The 20731-nt window shown below is 50.2% G+C and overlaps 1 protein-coding gene across 13 annotated transcripts in view; it reads right to left on the bottom strand.

Annotated features, from left to right (window-relative positions):
- Positions 1–20731, bottom strand: part of SRGAP2 (SLIT-ROBO Rho GTPase activating protein 2) — a 239853-nt gene that overhangs the window by 4212 nt on the left and 214910 nt on the right. For 9 of the 13 annotated variants that reach the window (XM_056815828.1, XM_056815827.1, XM_056815826.1 and 6 more), the window contains 8 exons: positions 19306–19383; positions 18292–18426; positions 16703–16808; positions 15230–15454; positions 10712–10791; positions 6299–6479; positions 4663–4809; positions 1028–1355 (listed from right to left, as the gene is read on the bottom strand). In XM_056815828.1, the coding sequence (XP_056671806.1) occupies positions 1028–1355; positions 4663–4809; positions 6299–6479; positions 10712–10791; positions 15230–15454; positions 16703–16808; positions 18292–18426; positions 19306–19383 (1280 nt within the window). Of the gene's footprint in view, positions 1–272; positions 367–1027; positions 1356–3216; positions 4398–4662; positions 4810–6298; positions 6480–10711; positions 10792–15229; positions 15455–16702; positions 16809–18291; positions 18427–19305; positions 19384–20731 lie in introns of those variants that run through there. The other 4 variants (XM_056815832.1, XM_056815833.1, XM_016430130.2 and 1 more) reach the window with 2 other exon arrangements.

Below are 20731 nucleotides of genomic sequence, written 5' to 3'. Positions count from 1 at the left end.
CCCCCACGCTCCTGTTAACACCTGCCCGGAGAAGGGAGCTGGGAGGAGTCCCGTGGGAGAAGGCAGCTTACAACCGTGGCCTCACACACACAGAGGCAGAGCTAGAGGCCCAGCAAAGCGAGAGACACGACAGGCCTGACCCAGAAGACATTCCTGGAGAGCGCACCGCAGCCCAGCCAACAGAGACTGCCTGTCTGCCCCGGGCGAGCGGGGATCTTGGCTCCGCTAAAAGCAGGACGGTCAAGGGCAACAGGAAGCCCCTGGTACCCACCTGGACTAATGAAAATTATAGAGCTGAGGGAGACGTCTGAGTGCACTGCTTGGAGTGGCCGCGGCCGTCGCGTTTTTAAAGATGGGGTTAGCCCTCTAACATTTCATGGAAAACAAAAAGTCAAAAGGGTGCACTAGAGATGTGAGGAGGTCCCTTGTTATGGGGGACTGGCCTCCGTTCCTCCTGGGAGACGGACTCACTGCCCCCACCAGTCTCATCCCCTCTCGGCCCGAAAACTGACTGATCGTTGCTAGGTTTCTCTGGGCTGCAGGGTCAGGAAATGGTCTAGGAATGGGGACAGCAGGGAGGAATGGAGGGAAGGGAACACGGCCGGGCACAAATCTAAAAGGAGAGGCGTCACACGCCGCCTGGCCAATTCCACGAGCATATCCTGCAGCCTCGGTGCCCAATTTCCTGGCGCTATGAAACCCCAAAGGGGGATAAGATGTTGGGTATCACATCTGTAGGCACCAGCCTGGAAAAGCTTCGGTTTCCCAAAGAGGAAACAGTTGTGCAAATGCTTACTTTGCACATATGCAGTGAAGGAGCCTCCTTTCCTCTGCTCCATCGTGCCCCTTTGGAGAAGGGGTGCTAGCCAGTGATGCCTGTCTGAGAGTGGGCAGCACCTCCCGATGTGGCCTGGTCAGTGGGTCAGAAATATCCCCATGGCCATCACTGGGCTCCTTGCCCTAAGGTCCTAAGGTCAGGAAAGGGGAAATGGCCGATCCCCTCTCGCCACCAAACTGCAGGTTTTACCTGGGCAATGACCTCAGGGTCCATGGGCCGGTGGTTGTTGAAGCTCTTGGATCTCCCGGCCGTCACCGTCTTCCGGATCTGAGGACTGTCCAGCCGATTCTTCAGAGACGAGTGTCGGCTGATGGAATTGAGACCCCCGTGCCCGCTGGCAGAACATTTATCAGGCCCCTCCTTGGGGAGACTCTGGGTGATGACGGGCTGGGAGGAGGGGCGGCAGCTGGCCCCCCCGGCTCCTGGGGAGGAGTCCAGCAGGGGACTGCTCAGCCCATGGCCGTCACTCTGCCGGAAGGCTTTCCTGATGTTCCCAGATTCTGGCCGCTTCCTCTGCCTTTGGTCACAAACAGAAAGACAAGCGTGAGCAACAACAGACTCAGGGCCCAGCACGCCCACATCCAAGGAGAGGAGGGAAGAGGAAGAGGGATGAGTTCCTGCCATCCAGCATTTTTCCAGGGAGACGGGAAAGGGCCACGGAGTGCGTTCTCGCCAAGGCTCCATTGTCCCATGAGTCCCTGATGCTTCCATTACCCCCTCCTCCCCCCGCACCCTCCCCAGCCTGGCAAAGGAGAAATGGATACTTACTGGTTGGTGGTGTACTTTGAGCTCCTGAGATGGAAAAGGCTAGGCAGAGGGAAAGTCTGATTATGTGAAACATGATCACGGGGACAGGCGCCAAAAGATGTCCTTACTGTGGCCTTTTTTTTTTTTAAATCAAATGAGGAGACCGTACCCCATTATCGAGGGGGTGGGGGACGTAAGGCAGAAGGGAATGCCTTTTCTCCAACCTTTAGGGTCCTCCTACCAAAAGCCATCCGCACAAGGAGGGTGGAATGATTACAGGGTTTGGCATAAAGCTTCTAATATGAAGAAAGAATACAGTCTCTCAAGGGACTGCAATACTGCAGGAGTTAAGGAGAAATCTTATGAATTCTGATTTATTTATCTTACTTCTTGAATCACTGAGGATGAGATTAAACTTTGGCTCTGGGTCAATTCATTACAGGCCACTTAAGGCTCTGTGTAAACTCTACAATTGGATTAGGGAGTCTGGCAATCTTGTGGTTATGGGGCACCGTTTCAGAATGAGCTCGACTTCTCTAGGACATGGATGACACAAGAACCACATGAGGAAAATGGATTCACACGGAGGTGTGGAAGAAGCTGCTCCTAACCTGGGACAGGGGTAGGCAGGGACAGTGTGGGGCCCTGCTTTGGGTCCACTTGGGAGGTGCTGGGGCTCAACTGGCCCCGTCGGTCGGTCTTCCAAAGGCGGCTCAGGGGACTGGGAGTGGCTCTAGCCCAGGAGCTGGGCTTTGGGCAGGGGAGGGGCTTGGGAGGGACTAGCTGATCCCCAGGGCCCTTTCCAGCTTTAACATTTTAAGACTCTCTGGATTCTCACTCCCCTGGCATGTGATTTCAGTGGTGAAAGGAAGTCTGGTAAGGAAATCTACTCTGCAGCTTATAGCAGCGGGGATGAGAAGAGGTCCACCCGCCCAGGGCATGTGCTAGTATGGGTCTGACTCAGGACTCCAACCTAGGAGTCCAAAGGGCTTTCTTTCCTTTACGTGAAGCTACCTCTCCAGGGCTCGGGTAGCAGCCCTCAAGTGGACCAGGGCCTGGTTTTGTTGTTGTTGTTCTAATTGCCACCTTTCGTGCAGTCTGAACAGGACGGCTGGAGTTTGGGTCTAAATTGCCAACGCTACCTATTTGGAAGTTGGGAGAAAACCAGGGGCCCAAAGTGAATGAATGCTGGATTTGGACTCAGAAGACCCACGCTTGAGCCCTGGTTCTGCTCCGTCTGGTTACCCGTGTGACCATAGGCAATCCTTTACCCTTGGTAGGCCCGAGCTTTCTTTACAATGACAGATGGCTTTCCATAATATTATGGGGAAAGGAGATAAAACTTGGGGGTCTTCCTCTCCTTAACACATTTGGAACCCAAAAATTAGTTTTTGAAAGAGAGAAATCAAGTAAACTGTCTGTATAGTTTGGTCTATGAGTTTTCCACTGGTGGTAAACTTCAGACTATTGGATGTCTTCCTCTAAGAAAGCAACAACTAAGCTGGTGGCTTAAAAAAAAAAGCCACACACACACAGTCACCTTCCCGCCCTGTTATTGGGTTAATTACAGGCTGGGATTCTTGTGATTAGAAACTTATAATTAACACAACCTTGTAAATAAGGAACAAAAATAGGATTAGCCCACCATAATTTTATTAGCTTGCTTTCTCAACAGAGTAGCGAGTTTGGGATTGCCTGTTGGAGTAGGAAATGAGTGAAGTCCTCACTGTTTTTCACTTACTGGTTTAAATTTACAAATAGTTCTAAATAAGGAGGTAAGTGGCTCTTTCTGAGGTGGAATTAATATAACTGACTTCCCCGACTTGAAGTTGGAAAGAAAACTATTGAAGGGGCAGCCAAGTTCCCCAACCATGCCCCTTCTAATGACTAGCTGGAAGAAACAAAAAAAAGGCAGAAAGATCTAAGCGACCTGATATGGTTTAGAAACAAAAAGCGCATTTATTCTCCTTCCAGTTTCAATGTCCAGAGGCTACAGTTAACAGGTTTTCCTTGTGCAAATCATTTCATTCTTCCAAAACCATAGGGGGATAAAAACTAGGCGTCATCACTAGTTCACATTCATGGAGCATCCCCTAGGGGCCTGCCGCCATCTTACTGGCACCATCCCAAATTTCAGGATCTAGTAGAGGAGGTGATGGGTTGAGGATGTCATGCCAGGCCCCTTGAGGAGGCAGAGATGAGACTAGGTGTCCAACAACCAGGATGTCCCCTGGAGAGGTCAAGGGGCATGGACCTAGAGCCACAAGCAGGGGATTCTGGGTGGAAGACCCTAGCTGACTACCAGTGTGACAGTGGAAGTTGGGGATCACAGTCCCAAAGCCTGTTGGAAAGAACTTGAAGTCTGCAGTAAGCCTGAATAATGGAGAAGGGCATATAAGGCTAAGGCCACATGAAAAGTGGCCCATTTTCTTTTCCTGTGTGAAGGGGCAGAATGAAATGGGAGTGGGAGATGGGGAGGGTAGCCAGAAAAGAGGTAATGGTGATCTCGTCCTCCATAGGAGTGAATACCAAGAGCAGGGAGCAAAACAGACCAACAATATTTGAACAAACATGCCCATTATTAACACCAGCCTAGTACAAAACTCTTAAGGCTTTTAACCTTCAGAGAAGAGAGAGTCTATTATTAGGTTAAGAATTAGGAAAGAGACAGGACCAAAGAAGTCCCCCTCAGCAGAACAGTTTGGGTCCATGTTGTCTATGACAAACTCAGTCACTTGGCCACTGGCCATTCTTGAGCTTTGGGTAACAGCTTCAGACCTAGGATTCCCAGGTGGGTTCCTGGTGACAGACACTGTAGGGACACAGAGAAAGAGAGGTGGCTAGCAGAAAGCCTCGCCCTAGCACTGAAGCTTGCAGAAGCTTCCTCGTCCCCATCCATCTAGCCAGCAGCAGTGAAAGCATGCATGCAAATCGTTAGCCTGGGAAAGCCAAGTGTCTTTTAGCAACCTCCCTATGTGCAGTGCAGGAATGGAGAAGAAGGGTTAGGCTAAGACCAGGGGGTGAAGCTGGGGGTTAAGAGGCGGTCGGGAGAGCAGAAAATGAAAAGCAGCGCTTACTTGTTGATGTTTGCAAGATAAATATCGGCTACATGACCCCCACTGGGACAGCTGGCCCCGGCTCTGGCTGTCACCTTTTCTTCAGGTGGCTCAGAAATGACCTCAATCTCAGACTTGGGGCTTGACCTCTCCACGACACCATCCTCGCTGGGGGAGAAGGGGTGGGTGGGCAGGGAGGGAGACAACAACACAAAGAGCCGTGTTAAATCAGCGAGATGGCCCCCTGACACACTCTCTCACTCACACACTCTCGCCCCCGGCAGCGCTCTAAGATGGCGGCAATACCCAGGAGCCCTGTGCGGGGAAAGGAGGGCAGGAAAGCAGGGAATTAGCAACCTAGGAGCAGAGTTGAGTTATCTTAAATAAAGTAAATAATCCAGCTGAGTTTGGTCGGCTCCTGGCTCCTCAGGAAAGCATGGCAGGTTTCAGCTAGAGGAAACTTGGAGCTGAGGCATCTGCCTTTTACCCCCCAGGCTGGGCTGGCTGGGCTGGGACAGCCTCCTGGAGGAGGAAGAGACATGTCCAGGTTGCTGCACATCTGCTCAGGCTTTGGAGATGCTGGCGTTGAGGCAGGAGAGCCTCACACTCTGTCGGAGCAGATCTAGCCCCACCTGGAGCTTCCAAGCTGGTCCCAGGTCTTTCCATTGCTCTCCTGGCCCCTCTGGCTAGTGGTCATATGGGAAGAGGGTAAGCAAGCCCCTTCTCCCTCACAGTTCATCTTCTGCTTGATCTTGCAAGGAAGCCATAATGCTAAATTTAGGAGGGGTCTGGATGTAGTCACCACCAAATTTGCGATGTTATCAACAGAAGGAGGATATTCCTTGCAGAACAAGCCAGGACAGGCTGGGAAGGTGAAGACTTGTTCAGGATATCAACCTTTAAATAATAGTAAGGGAAGGACCAAAAGCATTGGCAGCACAACATCCAAGGGGAGGGCAGTGGGCATGGGGGACCAGAGATCCTTCTCAGGACTCTCCCAGGCTGGGGTCCAGGGAGAGAAGGTATGGCATGGGGAATCTGGAAAGCACCCCAATTCCTTCATAGGTGGAGTACATCTGGAAAACTCTGAGCCTAGCCCAATTTTCCTTCCTTCCTTATTACTCCTTCCCCAAATCAACCTCACCTGGGTTGCTGAACTAAATTGGGTTATTTCAACAAGGTTCCTTAATCCACGTACTTCCTAGAAAAGCAGGAAGAACCGTCATCACTAAGGGTCACATCTCTGGCTCAGGTTTCTCCAGCCAAAACACGATCGTGTTTTTAAGTAGGAAAAATGCCAAAACAAGATCATTAGATTGGGTTAATTCACACTGGCTAAAAACCAAAACACCTTTTCTCCCTGAAATGGTCAAGAGTGTCCAGACCAGAAAGAAAATGTTCTCTCAGTCCACGAAGGGGATCCAGAGAGGCGTATAGTGACATCTGCTTTCTTTGGTATCTATCAGGCATACATACACCAAGTGGCTACTGAGAGGATTAGTTACTGGGGACTTCCAGAACGCCGGCGCCAGCCTGAGAGGCTGGCATCTTATGACTCTCAGTTTTTGGCAATATTCACTGAGAGTCCATCTCTTAAAGGCTCATCTTGGAAGTGGCACCAGCAACCCTGGCCTTGTGGCCTGAGGGCCCAACCTACGTGTCTTGGACCACGATGTACTGATGAGGGATGAGTCCATCAATGCCATTGTGTCGGCCCTCCCACCAGTCATCAGAGGCCCGATGGTACAGCAGCAAGGAGGCCCCCTTCTTGAAGGACAGCTCTCGGGCTGTCCGGCCAATATAGTCAAACTTGGCGATGGCCTCAATGGGCTCACACTCTGAAAGAGACAAGAGAAGGAACCATATGAGATCAAGTCTTGTGGATTGGATAAGGCTCCGAATCCCTTAATCTATACACAAATAGGATCCAACCCAGTGGTACTCCAGTTCTGATTAGGAAATGTACCACTGATCTTCAGAGGCCCGTTTGCATGGAGATAACTGATAGTGAGTGGATCTTTCCTCCACTATAACCCTCCATTAGACAGGGATAAAGGGGCTGTACTATGAGAGGTAATCTTGCTCATCATTCCCTAGCTTCTGGCAAAAAAAGGCTGAGGGAGAGAACAGTTAGTAGGATGGGCCTTCAGAGCCCTCGGACTCATCAAAGAGACAGCCTTGGAGAGCACCCGCCTTTTTGGAGGACTCCTCTATCTACCCCTCCCCCCCAACGACTCTTCCTCCTGGGCAGATGATGCAGTCTGTTCATATTCTTCTCTTCCTGTCCTTGTCTGTTAGGTACAGACCACCAGGACATTCTCTCAGTCTTCAGTGACCTGAAGCACCTGGGTCATGATTTTCCATTCTAATCCATCCCCACCATCCTTGGGAGTATGGGGGAAATGATTTATTATACTGTTATAGAAAAATTGTTATATTGCTTAAGTCCAACTGTATGTGATTACAGATTGTTCATACCTAGAATGCTAATTGAGCCCAGGAACTCTCTAGGAATGAAAGATGGCTACAAGGTATTTCTGAGCCACCCCTTCCTCCAACCCCTTTTCTGTCCCAGATCCTCCCAATGGGAGGATTGAGGGTTTGGGGATATCCCCCCCAGGAACTCCTGAGGGGTCTATGCCAAGCTTCTCTTTTGGGTTACTCATATTTATATAAATCTATCTTACTTTCAGACTGCCCTCTTGGCAAAATTGCTTAATTGCGTATTTGGGGTTCCTTGTAGGAAACCTTTGTCAAAATCTGATATAAATACTCCAGAATCTGGAGAGAAGGAGCCACACCTTCTTTCCAGCTCTCTCTTCTCTACCAAATGACCCAATAAATTTATTTCAGAAACCATTTCAGATTTTGGGGCTTGTTCTCAAGAACAACAGGATCTTCTGTATTTATAGTAACAACTACTCAAGCACCCAAAAGCCTCCAGATTCAATGACTTCCTCCTCCATCCCTCTCCAACCCTTTCCAGTATGATCCCACCCTAGACTTCACTATCTCGTGGAAGTGCATGGCCTCTTGAGCTCTAGCTCTCACGGTGATTTCCAGTCATTTGACGGATCCCTAGTCTCTCATTTTATCTTCTCCACTTTGTCTTTGCTCATCTTCATACCAACAATTACCATCCCCCTGGCTTAAAAGGTTAATTTAATGTATTGCTGGCCACTTCATTCCCTGACTCCACCATTCCTGGCCAGTTAATGCTGATCCCTAGGTTGATTTCACCATCCAAATGGTGCCACTTCTGGGTGTTGTGCATCAAAGCTCATAACGGAGCTGACTTTTCTCCTGACAAGTTGAGATGCAGAATCTTAACAGGCCTTTCATTTATTTTTGTTGAATCCTGATCAAATTTTCCAAAGCAACTGTTCCAAATCTCTTCCCCTTTCCTTAAGCTCCTCGATGTCCTCTTGTACAGCAGATCACTCGGCCTCTGACTTCGCTTAGGACACTGAGACCATCCGATTGGGAGTAACCTCAACTCCTCTCCTCAAAACCTGTGTAGCACGCCTAATTCTTCTCCTTCTCTTGTTCCTAGACGTAGTGCTCTCTTTTGAATTATGGTTCTTTCCCAGGTTGTTGCTCCGAGAAATTATGGGCTGTGTCTCAGTTGTGTCTCCACTAACTCCTTACAAATCAAGCTCCTGTTTCTCTTCTCCTCTCTCAGATGTATTGAAAGTGATCCAAAGTCCACGTTTCTCTTTTCTCCCCAGCCCCTGAAACGTCTCACACGCCATCAGGGCACTGCCACTGCTCCTTGAGGTTACCGGTGGCTTCCTCCTCTCTTACCTTCAGTGGTGTCCCTAACTATCCCCTGGCTCCATTCCTGTAATCTAGGAGCACACTCATGCTTTCCCCATCCTAAAATATATCTTTTGTGGATCCTACCATCCCCACCAGCTCTCTTCTTCTCTTCTCTTCCTCTACTGTCTCCTTGGTGAGCTCCTCACCAGCTGAAGCTCCCTCCTCTCCATGGAGAGCATTCCCAGATCTAAATATCCATTCATCAGCTTTCTCTAAAGCTCTGGTCCTAGCTCAGCAACTGCTTTTTGGAGATTTTGAACTGAAAGAGCTGGGGCGGGGGTTGGGGGATCTCAAATTCCACCTGGTCAAAACAGAGCTCTCCCCCCTTCCCCAGTGGAAGGCATTCCCTTCATGGTTGCCGCCCAGGTTTGAACCTTGATTTAATCCTCAAGCCCTCACTCCACCTATCCAATCCAGGATCATATCCTGCCATTTCTCAGCATGATTTATATATCCCCTCTTCACCTCTCCCAGTTAGGATCCCTGCCCTCTCCCTCCTCGGCTCAGGTGCTGAGGTCCTCTTCCTCTCTGCCCACTGGTTTCAGTGGCCCCCGTGAGCTCCAGAACCAAACTGAACGCCTGATGTGTGGCACTAAAGCTCTCCAGGACCCGACCCTTTCCACATTCATACCCCTGACTTGTCCCGCCCTCCAGGCTGGCTCCCCTCCACTTCCTGAGTCCTCAGTGCCTTGGTAGAGGTTGTCTCCCCCCCAGCCACCTTCCTTGAAGACCCAGCTCCAATGTGGCCTTCCTTGGGAGCCTTTTCTGGGCCACTTTCCACAGCCAATATGTGGATCGCTAAACATCTGGATAACAAAGTGCCTCCCTTCTGTCCACTCTGCATTTATCTGGTAAGTACTGGGTTACTTCCAAGCCATCTCCCCATTAAAATGTCAGCTCTCGAGGGCAGGGGTTGTCTCTCTCTTAATAAAAGTGCTTGGGGCCCAGCTGTGTGACCCCGGGCATGTCACTTACACCCCACTGCCTAGCCCTTACTGCTCTTTGGCCTTGGAACCAATCCACAGTGCAGGAAGGTAAGGGTGAAAAAAATACTTGGTGATTTCTCAGACCCAGTGGACCCTGCTGGGCTCTCCTCCTCCTCCTGGAGCACTTTGCAGGCAGGATGCTGCTGCTCCCTCCCTCCTCCCCAGGCTCCTGGGCACCACCTAACGCCTCTCTATCTCTCATAGATTCTGCATCTTTGTCCTGCCCCTTAAGGTGGGTGTTCTTCGAGGCTCAGCTCTTGGCACTCTTCTCTCTCTGCTGACTCCATGGGCAACCTTGCCCACTTCTTCAGCTTCTCAGATCTATTTCCAAGCCTGACTTTTCTTAGCTCCAGATCCACACTTCAAATGGTCTCTTCAAGTACAGTATGCTGGGGGGCAAGATGGCATTCCAGGCTCTACTCCAAGGTGATGGGCTAGTCCTGAGGCCGGAGAGGAACCAAAGATTTCAGGAGTTCCTCTGCATCCCTCCCCTCCCCCCACTATGGCATTTTGAGCCATTTGCCCGGGAAAACAGAATTCCCAGCAAGGTGGGAGGCTCAGAGTGTTCAGCAGAAGGTCCTGGTCCTTGCTCACCCCTGGAAACTGTGCAGGCACTTCTTGACTGCTGAGACTGCCAGAGCCCAAGTGAGCCATACAGGGTGATGGGGAACTCTTGGAAGGAGGGGGGCTATGATCCTGGCTAGGCAGGACTTAATAAATCAAAGCAGTGCAGAGAGGCCCTCAGATGACAGCTGAACATTCGACTTTTCAATCCACACCAGGCCCATCAATTGCCTGGGGGCCTTGCAGGCTTGCAACTTTGGAAAGGGTCGATTTTTTCCAGTCAGCAGGCTAGAGAACTTGTGGTTGCTTCATCTTGGCTCCCACTCCTTTTCTGTTTTGCTTCTGTTTTGTTCTTGGCATTTAGTATCTCCATTCCCTGGGAAGACTATTTTTTTTTTTAAACAAATTCTCTGTCGCTTTAGTATCTTGTTACCTGCATGAGTCTGATTGATGACTGGGAACTAAATAGTGATCACTATGAACTTAGGTCAAGGGAAGAGGCTTAGGGAACTGGGGAGGGAGCTGGGAATGGGATGGCCACAGGATTATAGAGTGTGAAGAAACCTCCACATCCCCTCGTCTGGACACAGGACTGCAACTTTGGCTCTGGGAAAAGCGGTGGTACGACATGTGGCTAAGAGCCCCAGGCTGCAGGAGGGGCTCGGGCCTCCTCCTCCCCAAGGTCAGGGCTACATACTTACCGTCATCACTGGTGTGGTGGTCCACAGTTATGTCCTGGGCAGAGTCTTCAGCTGAGGTAGTCTCTCCATGGGGACTTTCACTGTAGGAGAACCAAATGAAAGTCACCAAAGGCGAAGGAGAGGAGAAAAATCACCAGGGATCATTGGTTTTTAGGGGAGAGCAGAGACTGCTCTTCTGCACATTCTGTCTCCTAAATGCTCAGTGCCCTGCTGTGCACATGGGTATGTAACACATGCTTCCAATAAAAGTTTTATAAGTAGGTTCCAGAGGTCATCTGAGCCAACCCATCCCCTCCAGGCAGGACTAGACAAACCAGCTGAGACAGCCTTGGCCTCACACCTTTTAGCAACCAGAGACAAGCAGGACAGGCTCAGGGCAAGAGAAAGCCCTCTGGGGCTGGTGGAGGAATTTCTTCCTGGAAATTCCTGGCAATAGCTCTCAACAAGCTACCACAGGGGCGATTCAAAGCTCTTTTCACTCTTTTCCTTCCCACCATACTTGACATTCTGTGGCTCTTGAGCATCTCCACTGGTGAGATAAGATATGAGGGTGCGAAGCAGAGCAGGGAGAAAAGGGGAGTCCACCAGTCAACCAACTCTGGAAAGAGGGGGAAGGAAAGGAAAGCTCTTGGCTAACATTGGCTCAGAACTCTGGATTTGAATTACCTAACTGGTTTTTGAGCCTACCTGGGCAGTTACTGAAAACTATCTAAACCCTGACTTTCAGCTCAAATCTGATGGATGAGCCACTGTAGGATAAACCTTTAGCAGAGGGTCACCCACTTTTAGTGTTTCCTTCTTTTTAATAGATCTGGTTTCTTCTGAAAGCAAATAAAGGGAAGAGGGGTTTTGGATCCCTCCTGAACCAAAAGCACCCTGAGACAATCCCTAGGTTCTTTAAGTTTTTCCCTCCATCCTCTATTCTTAGGGTCCCATGGCCCACACAAATTAGAGCTTCTGAAGTCTCCCTAGGTACTCAGTCAGTTCTGAGCAAGTTTTGAGAGAATCAGAAACCAAAAAGGCCGTAAAAGAGAGAAACACAGGTTGCTATTAAACCTCCCTCTAATCTCTGCATCAGGAGGACCAAAGTCCTGTCCCCACCATGCATGGGCTCTTCCAGGGAAGACCTAGACTCTGATTAATAGAGAAAAGCTAGATTTTTCAAGCAGCCTTGAGAAGAAAAACCAGAATGGGGCTGGACTCTCTGCTGCCATAGGAATGCAGAGAAGTCTTGGCTTCTGTCTCTTAGGCTGCTCTAATTCTCTGGCTCCTCCCCAGCATTCTTGGGGTTCTGGCCACCCCTTCTTCAATCTCTCCAGACTCCTCCTTGAAACAAGCTGCCCCTTGTTTATCCATGGTGATTAGTCTCTTTTCTGGGGAAGGCCAAGGAAGGGATGAGAGTTTCCATGAAGACTTTTCTTCTTTCCTTTCCCACCTTAAAGCAACTGATGCTTGATTCAGCAGATCCAGGCCCAGATCTTGGCTGGTGCTGTAGGGGACCCTTCCATTTGTTTCTCAATTAATCAGTTTCCTCTTAGCACCCAGCTAGTAAAATCTGCAAACGTAGGACATGAGGGAGAGCCCCCTGGACAACATTGAGAGAAGGTCCCCTTCCAGGGATCTAAGCAGAGAGCCACCACATAAAGCTTTGGTGCTTGTGCACAGAAGAGAAGGAAAAGAAAGGGTCAGAGTCTAGGACCCCGGCTTGTGTACACACGGGCAAGGTATGCCTGAGTACTCTGAGGAAGCATTACTATGGGCCCTGCTCTTTCCCATTCCCATGTGGAAGGTGAAACCTGGTCCACCATATACATCTATGGTCTAGGGCAGAGACTCTTAACCTGGGTTCTGTGTCTTTGTTTTGTCAATATTTAAAAAACTGTATTTCAATATAATTGGTGACCTTTGTAAGCCCACGTATTTATCCTATGCATTTAAAGTTAACATTCTAAGAAGGGGTCCATAGATTTCAACAGACTACCAAAGGGGTTTGTGACCAAAAAATGTTCAGATTCTCTAGTCTGGGGCATTGTTCCAAAGGTTTCCAACAATCTGAGCTCCCCTCTCCCATAGGGGTCTGGTGGGTGAGGAGGAGAGTCAGGTCCCTAAGTGCACAGATAAATACAGCATTGGATGGCTCAGTGTATGAACCGACCAACATCCCTCTGCAGTTATTGTATATGTTGGCCAAACTTGTTCCATTTTTCCTTTCACCATGATGCCTGAGAAAAGTGGGCACGTTAGCACATTCTGTGGCTGAGGAACATCACTGGCGCTGTCCTGCTCTCATCATGTGAAGAGCATGGGCTTCCTTGGAGGTCAGGAAGCAAGGTGGATGAACACGGTTCCTAGGCCAAGAAGTTCTCCTGGCCTCCCCTAACTTGGCTGATTACTGGTGCTGGCTAAATTGGGTCCAGATGGATCCCTGGCCTGGAAGAGTTTATATTTGTAGCTCTGGGACCCAGAGCATTCGAGGGAGGGAAGCAATGAGGGACAAGTTGGTAAGGGGTGAGAGGAAGGAGAAATCTGAAAGTAGCAGAAAGAGGGGCTCTCCTTATCCCACTTGGCATTAGCTCACTCAGCTCCTAAGTGGTCTCAGGGGAGAAAGAGCACTGCACCAAGAGGCAGGGGACCAGAATTCCACGATGATGATGTCTTGTGAGGAACAGGTCCTAGAAGAAAGGAGGGATACACATCCAAGAGAAGGGGCTTAAGGGGAAAGGGGGAATATTAGGCCCATCTTCGAGAATCCAAATGTTTGTTGTGTGGAAAATGGATCAGGGGGTAGCTAAGTGGCTCAGTGGATTGAATGCCAGGCTTAGAGATGGGAAGCCCCAGATTCAAATGTGACCTCAGACACTTCCTAACTGTGTGACCCTGGGAAAGACACTTGGCCCCCATTGCCTACCCCTTAATGCTCTTCTGCCTTGGAACCAATAGACAGTATTGATTCTAAGATGGAAGGAAAGGATTAAAAAAAAAAAGAAATAAAATAGATAAGAATTGTTTTCTGAAGCTACAAGCACAAATTGGAACCATTGGCTCTATGTTCTAGGATTTGAGGTTTGGGCACGATATAAAGTTTGGAGCTATCTATAGAGGATGAACTAACTCAAGAGGGAGTGTGAGCTCCCCATCTCTGGTGCTTTGAGCAGAAGCTGAAGGGCAAGGCGCCAGAGACGCTAGTGAGGGGATACATGGGAGGCAGAAGTGAGGTTCCTCCTACTCTTAAGGGTTTTGCTTCTAATGGCTCTCTCTAACACTCAGTAGTGATGGGATTTTGGCCAAGTCAATGAGGCCTTTGAGACCTCAGTTATGTTTGCTTTAAAGAAGAAGTGATAAGAAAAAGCAGAGGGCTGGTCCAGCTGATTTCAGATCTCAGATCTAGGATTCTGTGTATCCAGTAACGTTGTACTGTAATTATATCAAATTCTGGCCAACAGAATTGGACCCATAGCCACTTGGAATTCTCCAAGAGTCCATCCCACTGTGTCCAAAGAGGACTCCAATTAACTAGCCCATTTGGAGGCTACCCTTCTCTCTACAGTCTTCAGAGAAGAGTGTTGTCTCCCCCCACCCCCCAGTAGACAAATTCTTTCTGTATGACTTCTCCCCCCACTCCATTATGGTGAGAACTATTTCTGGCACCGAGAGGGTGCCTACCCTTTGGGGAACGAGTGGCTGGACAAGCTGTGGTACAGGAATGGGACGGAGTACTACTGTGCTACTGTAATGACGGCTTTAGAGGAGCTTGGGAAGACTTGTATGAACCAATTCACAGACAAGGGAACAGAGCCAGAAGAACGCTTTCTATAATAATAATGGAACGACAGTTCACTTTGAAAGCATTAGGGATGCTGACCAGCACAAGGCCCGAGCACCATTCTGGACAATCGGCGAGGCGACTGCCTGCCTCTTAAAGAGAGGTGATGGACTAAAGAGCTCATGTGGAAACCTGTTTTGAGGATGAGGCTGGCATGGGAATTGGTTTGACTTGGCTATATTTGTTTGTGCCGAGAGTTTTGTCTTCCTTATTTTCTCAAGGACCCGAGAGAGAAGTTGCATCTTCATGAAAGCAAAATGAGATTTAATTAAAAAAAATAGACTGTAACCTCCTTGAGGACGATCGCGTCCCCTTTTGTCTTTGCCTCCTCAGTGCCTGGCACAGTGCGTGGCACTTAGTAGGTGCTTACTGCCTGAGTGAATGACTTCTTTGATGTCAAGGACAATGCTTGGCGCTCCTTAGTATCAACTCCAACTTCTAACACCCCACGGGGTCTAGGAGAATAATCTGGGAAATAATTTGCCTTGCCTCCATGACATCAGAAAGGCTTGTGGAATTCCTTTCCGTGGGGATCATTAGGCTATGGAACGAGCCCCGGGATCTTGGTAAGGGCTGTGGCACAAAGTGGCCCCCAAGGGTCGGGCAGGGAGAGGCCCGAGATGCAGACGGTCCAGCGGGAGCCTCGGCTCTGCCACAAGCCCTCTCCCCGGCCCAGCTGCCAAGGCCCTCCCTACCAGTAATCCTCCATGCTTCCTCCTCTGCTGTAGACGGGGCCCTCGAGCTCCCTGGGGCTGGGGAAGATATTCTCGTGCTGGATGATGATGGTTTTGATCAGCTCATTCACATGGGCCTGGCAGGAGACCTGGTCATGGCCCTCGGGCACCGACATCAGCGTAGGCCCGAAGCAGATGGCGAGGTTGTAGGGATCCATCATGTTCTCTTCACTGAACTGTGATAAACTACAGGAGACAAGAGAGGGAGGAGAGGTGAGGGGGAGCGGGGGGCAGCCGTCACAGGAGGCACGGCCCGGAGCAGAAGCGGAAGGCCTGCAAATGGCCACCTGCCCCCTCCGGGCTCCTTCAGCCAAGATGTTAAGGTGGCACGGGGAGGGGGGGGCACGACTCGGGACCCCCATCCAACGACAAGCGCCTTTGGAGGCCTCGCCACGTTCCTCTCTCTGTCTCCTGGAAGAAAGGAAGAGAGCTGGCTCCTCTCTGCAGGGCTCTCCCTGTTCCCCCTTCAGAGGGCCTCCCTGTGGGCCACTCTCGAGGTGCCCTGGTGACTACCCAGATGGAAGATGCCGCTATTGCCTATCCTGCTTTACACACTGGGCTGACCTATCTCCAAGCCCTGGGCTTATGCAAGAAAATCTAAAAAGCCAAAAGCTTGGCTTTCCTATTCTATTAAGTCAGCAAATTTCTTTTGGAACAGCTGATGCAATTGTTTTCCTTTTTCATAACATCCCCCTCCAGGAGCGCATCCAGGATGGACGCAGGAAGGGTTGGCGTGCTGCTTGGCTTGTCAGAAAGTTTCCTCTGCATGGAGTCTGCCTTTTATTGGGGAGTTTATTGATCCTGGGAACACCCTCCTCCCCTTCCCCCAAGAGCCACTGGGGCCACATTTCGAGATCCCTAAGGCAGCCCAACCCCTGCCTCCTGAGCCCCTTCCCCAGGGAGGCCTGAGGGTCACGAGGGGGGGTCTGCTTCCCTACAGAAGGGCTCTGGGCCAATCAGGTGATTGAAAGACGTTCCCAAGTCCTCCCTGCCTCCACCCTGAGCCATCCTGGTGCGGGGTCAGGGTACGGCCACAGTGAGGGCGGGCTTTAGGAGTGGGCCTCAGGGTGCCATCCGCAAACCCCACTTATAGGCCAGGAAGAAGGAGCCTTTAGATAGATAGCCTTCGAGGTCTATAAAGCTCCCTACGTATCTTCATTTGTTCGACCTGCATACCCTCCCTGGAAGCAGGGCTGATTACCCTCATTTGACAGATGGGGACACTGAGGCTGAGTGTGCTCAGGGCCACACAGAAAGGATCTGAGGTAGCATTTGAACTCAGGTCTTTAGACTCCAGGCCTGGTGCTCTATTCCTCGTGCCACCCGGCTCATGGAGATGGTGCCAGAGCTGGCCCATCATCCCTCATCTAACATCCCTGGAGCCTCTATGCAAGGCCCTGGAGGGTGGGCGCAGCTGCCTGGAAGGCCACTCACTGGTTGAGGAAGGCGAAGAGGTATCTCATGATGACCAGCGTTGTTTGGGGCAGGACAAGGAGGACTTTCCGGATATGCAGAGCTCTTTCCTGAAGGTTATCCATAGCTGAAAAGAGAACAGAGCCTGTTATTTTCCCCCCAAAAGACTGAGGGCAGGTAGTGGCTCAGTGGATTGAGAGCCCGGCCTAGTCTGTCTAGAATCCAGCTTGGAACCTCCAAGTGCGAGAAGAAAGCGCAGGAGGTTGGGAAAGAAACGATCTTTCAGAGAGTCCTCAGTTTATCCTCGGGAGCTGCCCATCCTTCAGTCAAATCTCCCAGAAACCCTGGCAACCAGGGCCCAGGCTCCCACGGAGAGCCACAGGCCCCAGCATGGCCTGCTAAAGAGGCTCGTGATGACTGCATGAGCCCAGCCTCCTGGAGCTGGACAGGATGGATGAAACGGTGAATAATGCTTAGCTGACATATAGAGGACACGTTTCATAGAGGCATCACGGTATAGAGGGAAGAACCCTGAATTTGGAATTGAGACTTGGGTTCCAATCCTGGCCCCGTGTGACCCTGGGCCAATCACTTTCTCTTTGGGCCTTAGATTCCCCATTTATAGAGCGAGGGGGCTGGTGACCTCCCAGGTCTCATCCAATTCCCAATCCATGATCTTATCACAGCATGATGCCCTTTGGTTGAGCTAAAATTCAATTCAATTCAATTAAGAATTGGAGTCAGTTCTACAGTCTACACCAGGGATGGGCAACCTTTTGAGCTTGATGTGTCAAAATTCGTCAAAAAAACGAGCATAACTTGGGGGGGGTCACTTTGAGAAAAACGTCCTTCTTGGCATGCGGCCCCATACTTCTCTGTATGCAGCCGCATGCGGCCTCGTGTCATCGAAAATGGCTACGCGTGTCAGTGCTGACATGCGTGTCATAGGTTTGCCATCACGGGTCTAACACAGAGGCTTCAAGATTATCACCAGCAAACTTGTCTTCAAAACTCTGAAGAACCAGATTAAAATGAATTAGGAAAGATCTTTAAAAAAACAAATAAAAATATCATTTCAAGGGGCGGCTGGGTGGCTCAGTGGATGGAGAGTCAGGTGTAGAGACAGGAGGTCCTGGGTTCAAAGACCTCAGACACTTCCTCACTGGGTGACCCTGGGAAAGTCACTTCACCCCCATTGCTTGGCCCTTACTGCTCTTCTGCCTTGGAACCAACATTGTATTGACTCTAAGATGGAAGGTGACGTAGTTTTTTTTGGAGTGTCTGTGTGTGTATAAATACACATACATATATTCACACACACACACACACACCCCATAGATAGTGTTAATTATAAGTCAATATGCAGCCCCCAAACTGGTCCACAAAGCTCTTTCAGGTTATTTGTGGCCAGTTTTCCACCCACAGAAGACCAGTATCGCTAAATATCTTCATGTTTATATCTTCTATATAAAGTACATGATTCTGTGCAATATCACACACAGTGTGCCATGCAAAGCACATGACACATCTTACCACGTGCGTCCCCAGCAGGCCCTGCCCACTCTCTGGCCGCGCCCGCGCTGTGCCTGGGGGCCGGGGGCATTACTTACTGACGCAGGCCATCAGGTCATGGAAGATGTCCTTGGGGAAGAGAGGGTGTTCCAGGCCTCGGAAATAAAGCTTCAGGACGCCTGCTATGGAATCCATGTCGTGGTCGTTCTGGTCTCCGGCCAGCGGGTCCTCTCCTGGGGACAACAAGAAGCGGGTGAGGAGGCGGCCTCTGAGAGGCCTGGGGTGGGGGGTTCCCCCTCCCTTCTCCTCCCCAAATGGAGCTGTCAAATAGGGAGGAGTTTCCTAGAGGGGTCTGTTTGAGGAGACAAGAGAGGGAGTCACCCTCTCTGCCGAGCAGGAAGATCGCAGGTGGACGCAGACCGGGACCGGGTGAAGGCGGACGGTGCTGCCTCCAAGCCCCCGAGAGGGCGAGCCCATGGCTGAAGCTTTGTTGGTGGCCGTCTGGCCCAGGGACAAATCCCCGTGGGGTGGGGAAGAGGAGTAACACCGTCGGCGTCTGCTCCTCTTAGGAGTCATGGAGCGGGTCTGGGGAGCCAGTTCTGGAGGGGAGAGGGAGAGGACGGGCAGGAACCCGGGGCCTCACGTGCCTCCCTGCTCCCCACAAAGGACACCTACTTACGGGAGAACAATCGTCCCGGAGCTCCCCATGGAAAATTTCACATCAGATGTAATTAGATTTAATGATAGGACCAACCTCAAATTGGAACTATATATATCCATTACGGCGACGGAAATTACCAAAGCTTGCCCATTACCTTAACAGCCCACAAGATAATAAATGGGCTGTGATGAACGTGCATTATCTGGGATATTAAGTGCCGCCAAGGGTTCCAAACGAAACCATAAACTGCCCAGATATCCTAGTTCACCTCTTGGGTTTGGGTAGATGGTGTGCACTAGAGGGCCGAGGAAGGAGACAGAAGGGGGACGAGCCTCGGGGCCCTGCTGCCCCCCTGCCCTTGGTGAAGCCCAGAAAGCTGGCGGCTCCCCCTGCCCTTCTGGCCCGTCTCCCAGGGGAACGCCCATCGCTCTGGGCTGCAAGAGCTTCTCACCTCTCTCAAAGGCGTTCTTGATGTCATTCACCTCCACTTGGGATCCAGACACCCGGAAAATGCCTTCATGTTGCAGCCCTGGGAAGACACAGGAAGAGGAAGGCGTCAAAGGACAAGCCGCACGGTGATGCTCGGGGAGCCAGGACGTGTCCTCGCCTTGGGGAGGTCACGCACTTGAGGTATTCAAAGCACCCAAGGAGAGGCGTTACAGGCCGGGTGAATAAAGGTCCTGGAGCGAGGCAAGGAGCGCCTCAGTTCTGTCCCTGAATCTCAGACACGCTGGTATAATCACCAGAGCACCGAATGGCTTCAAATCCCTACTTACTTAATTACCTACTTAGGCTTATAGCAAGTTACTTCCCTTTTCCAGAACTCAGTTTTCTCATCTATAAAACGTAAGAGTTGGATTTTGTAGCCTCTGAGGTCCTTTCTAGCTCTAAATCTGTGAGCCTATCTCCGCCTCATGATGGCGTTTGCATTTATAAAGAGAGAGCAGGGGCAGCTAGGTGGCTCAGTGGACAGAGAGACAGGAGGTCCTGGGTTCCAGTCCAGCCTCAGACACTTCTAGCTATGTGACCCTGGGCCATTTAAACCCAACTGCCTAGACCTTAACGCTCTTTAGCCTTGGAACCAATTTTTCATAGGGATTCTTTTTTTTTTTAATTTGAATTAGTTTATTTAGTCAATTTAGAACATTATTCCTTGGCTACAATAATCAATTTATTTCCCTTCCTCTCCTCCACCCACCCTTCCTGCAGCCCACAGGCAATTTCATTGGGTATTATTTGTGTCCTTGATCAGAACCTATTTCCATGTTGTTGTTTACACTAGGATATTCATTTAGAGTCTACATCCCCAACCATATCCCTTCGACCCATGTACTCAAGCAGTTGTTTTTCTTTGGTGTTTTTACTCCCACTATGTTTCCACTGGATGTGGATAGTGGTTTTTCTCATAGGTTCCTCCAAGTTCTTCAGGGTCACTGCATTGCCACTAATGGAGAAGTCCATTACATTTGATTGTGCCACAGTGTATCAGTCTCTCCTGGTTCTGCTCCTCTCACTCTGCATCAATTCCTGGAGATTGTTCCAGTCCCCATGGAATTCCTCCACTTTATTATTCCTTTGAGCACAATAGTATTCCATCACCAACATATACCACAATTTGTTCAGCCATTCCCCAATTGAAGGGCATCCCCTCATTTTCCAATTTTTTGCCACCACAAAGAGCGCAGCTATGAATATTCTTGTACAAGTCTTTTTCCTTATTATCTCTTTGGGGTACAAGCCCAGCAGTGCTATGGATGGATCAAAGGGCAGACAGTCTTTTATTACCCTTTGGGCATAGTTCCAAATTGCCCTCTAGAATGGTTGGATCAATTCACAACTCCACCAGCAATGCATTAATGTCCCCACTTTGCCACATC

The sequence above is a fragment of the Monodelphis domestica genome, chromosome 2 (genome assembly GCF_027887165.1).
Source record: "Monodelphis domestica isolate mMonDom1 chromosome 2, mMonDom1.pri, whole genome shotgun sequence".
Taxonomy (NCBI): Eukaryota; Metazoa; Chordata; class Mammalia; order Didelphimorphia; family Didelphidae; genus Monodelphis; species Monodelphis domestica.
This window is presented reverse-complemented; position numbering and strand designations above follow the sequence as displayed.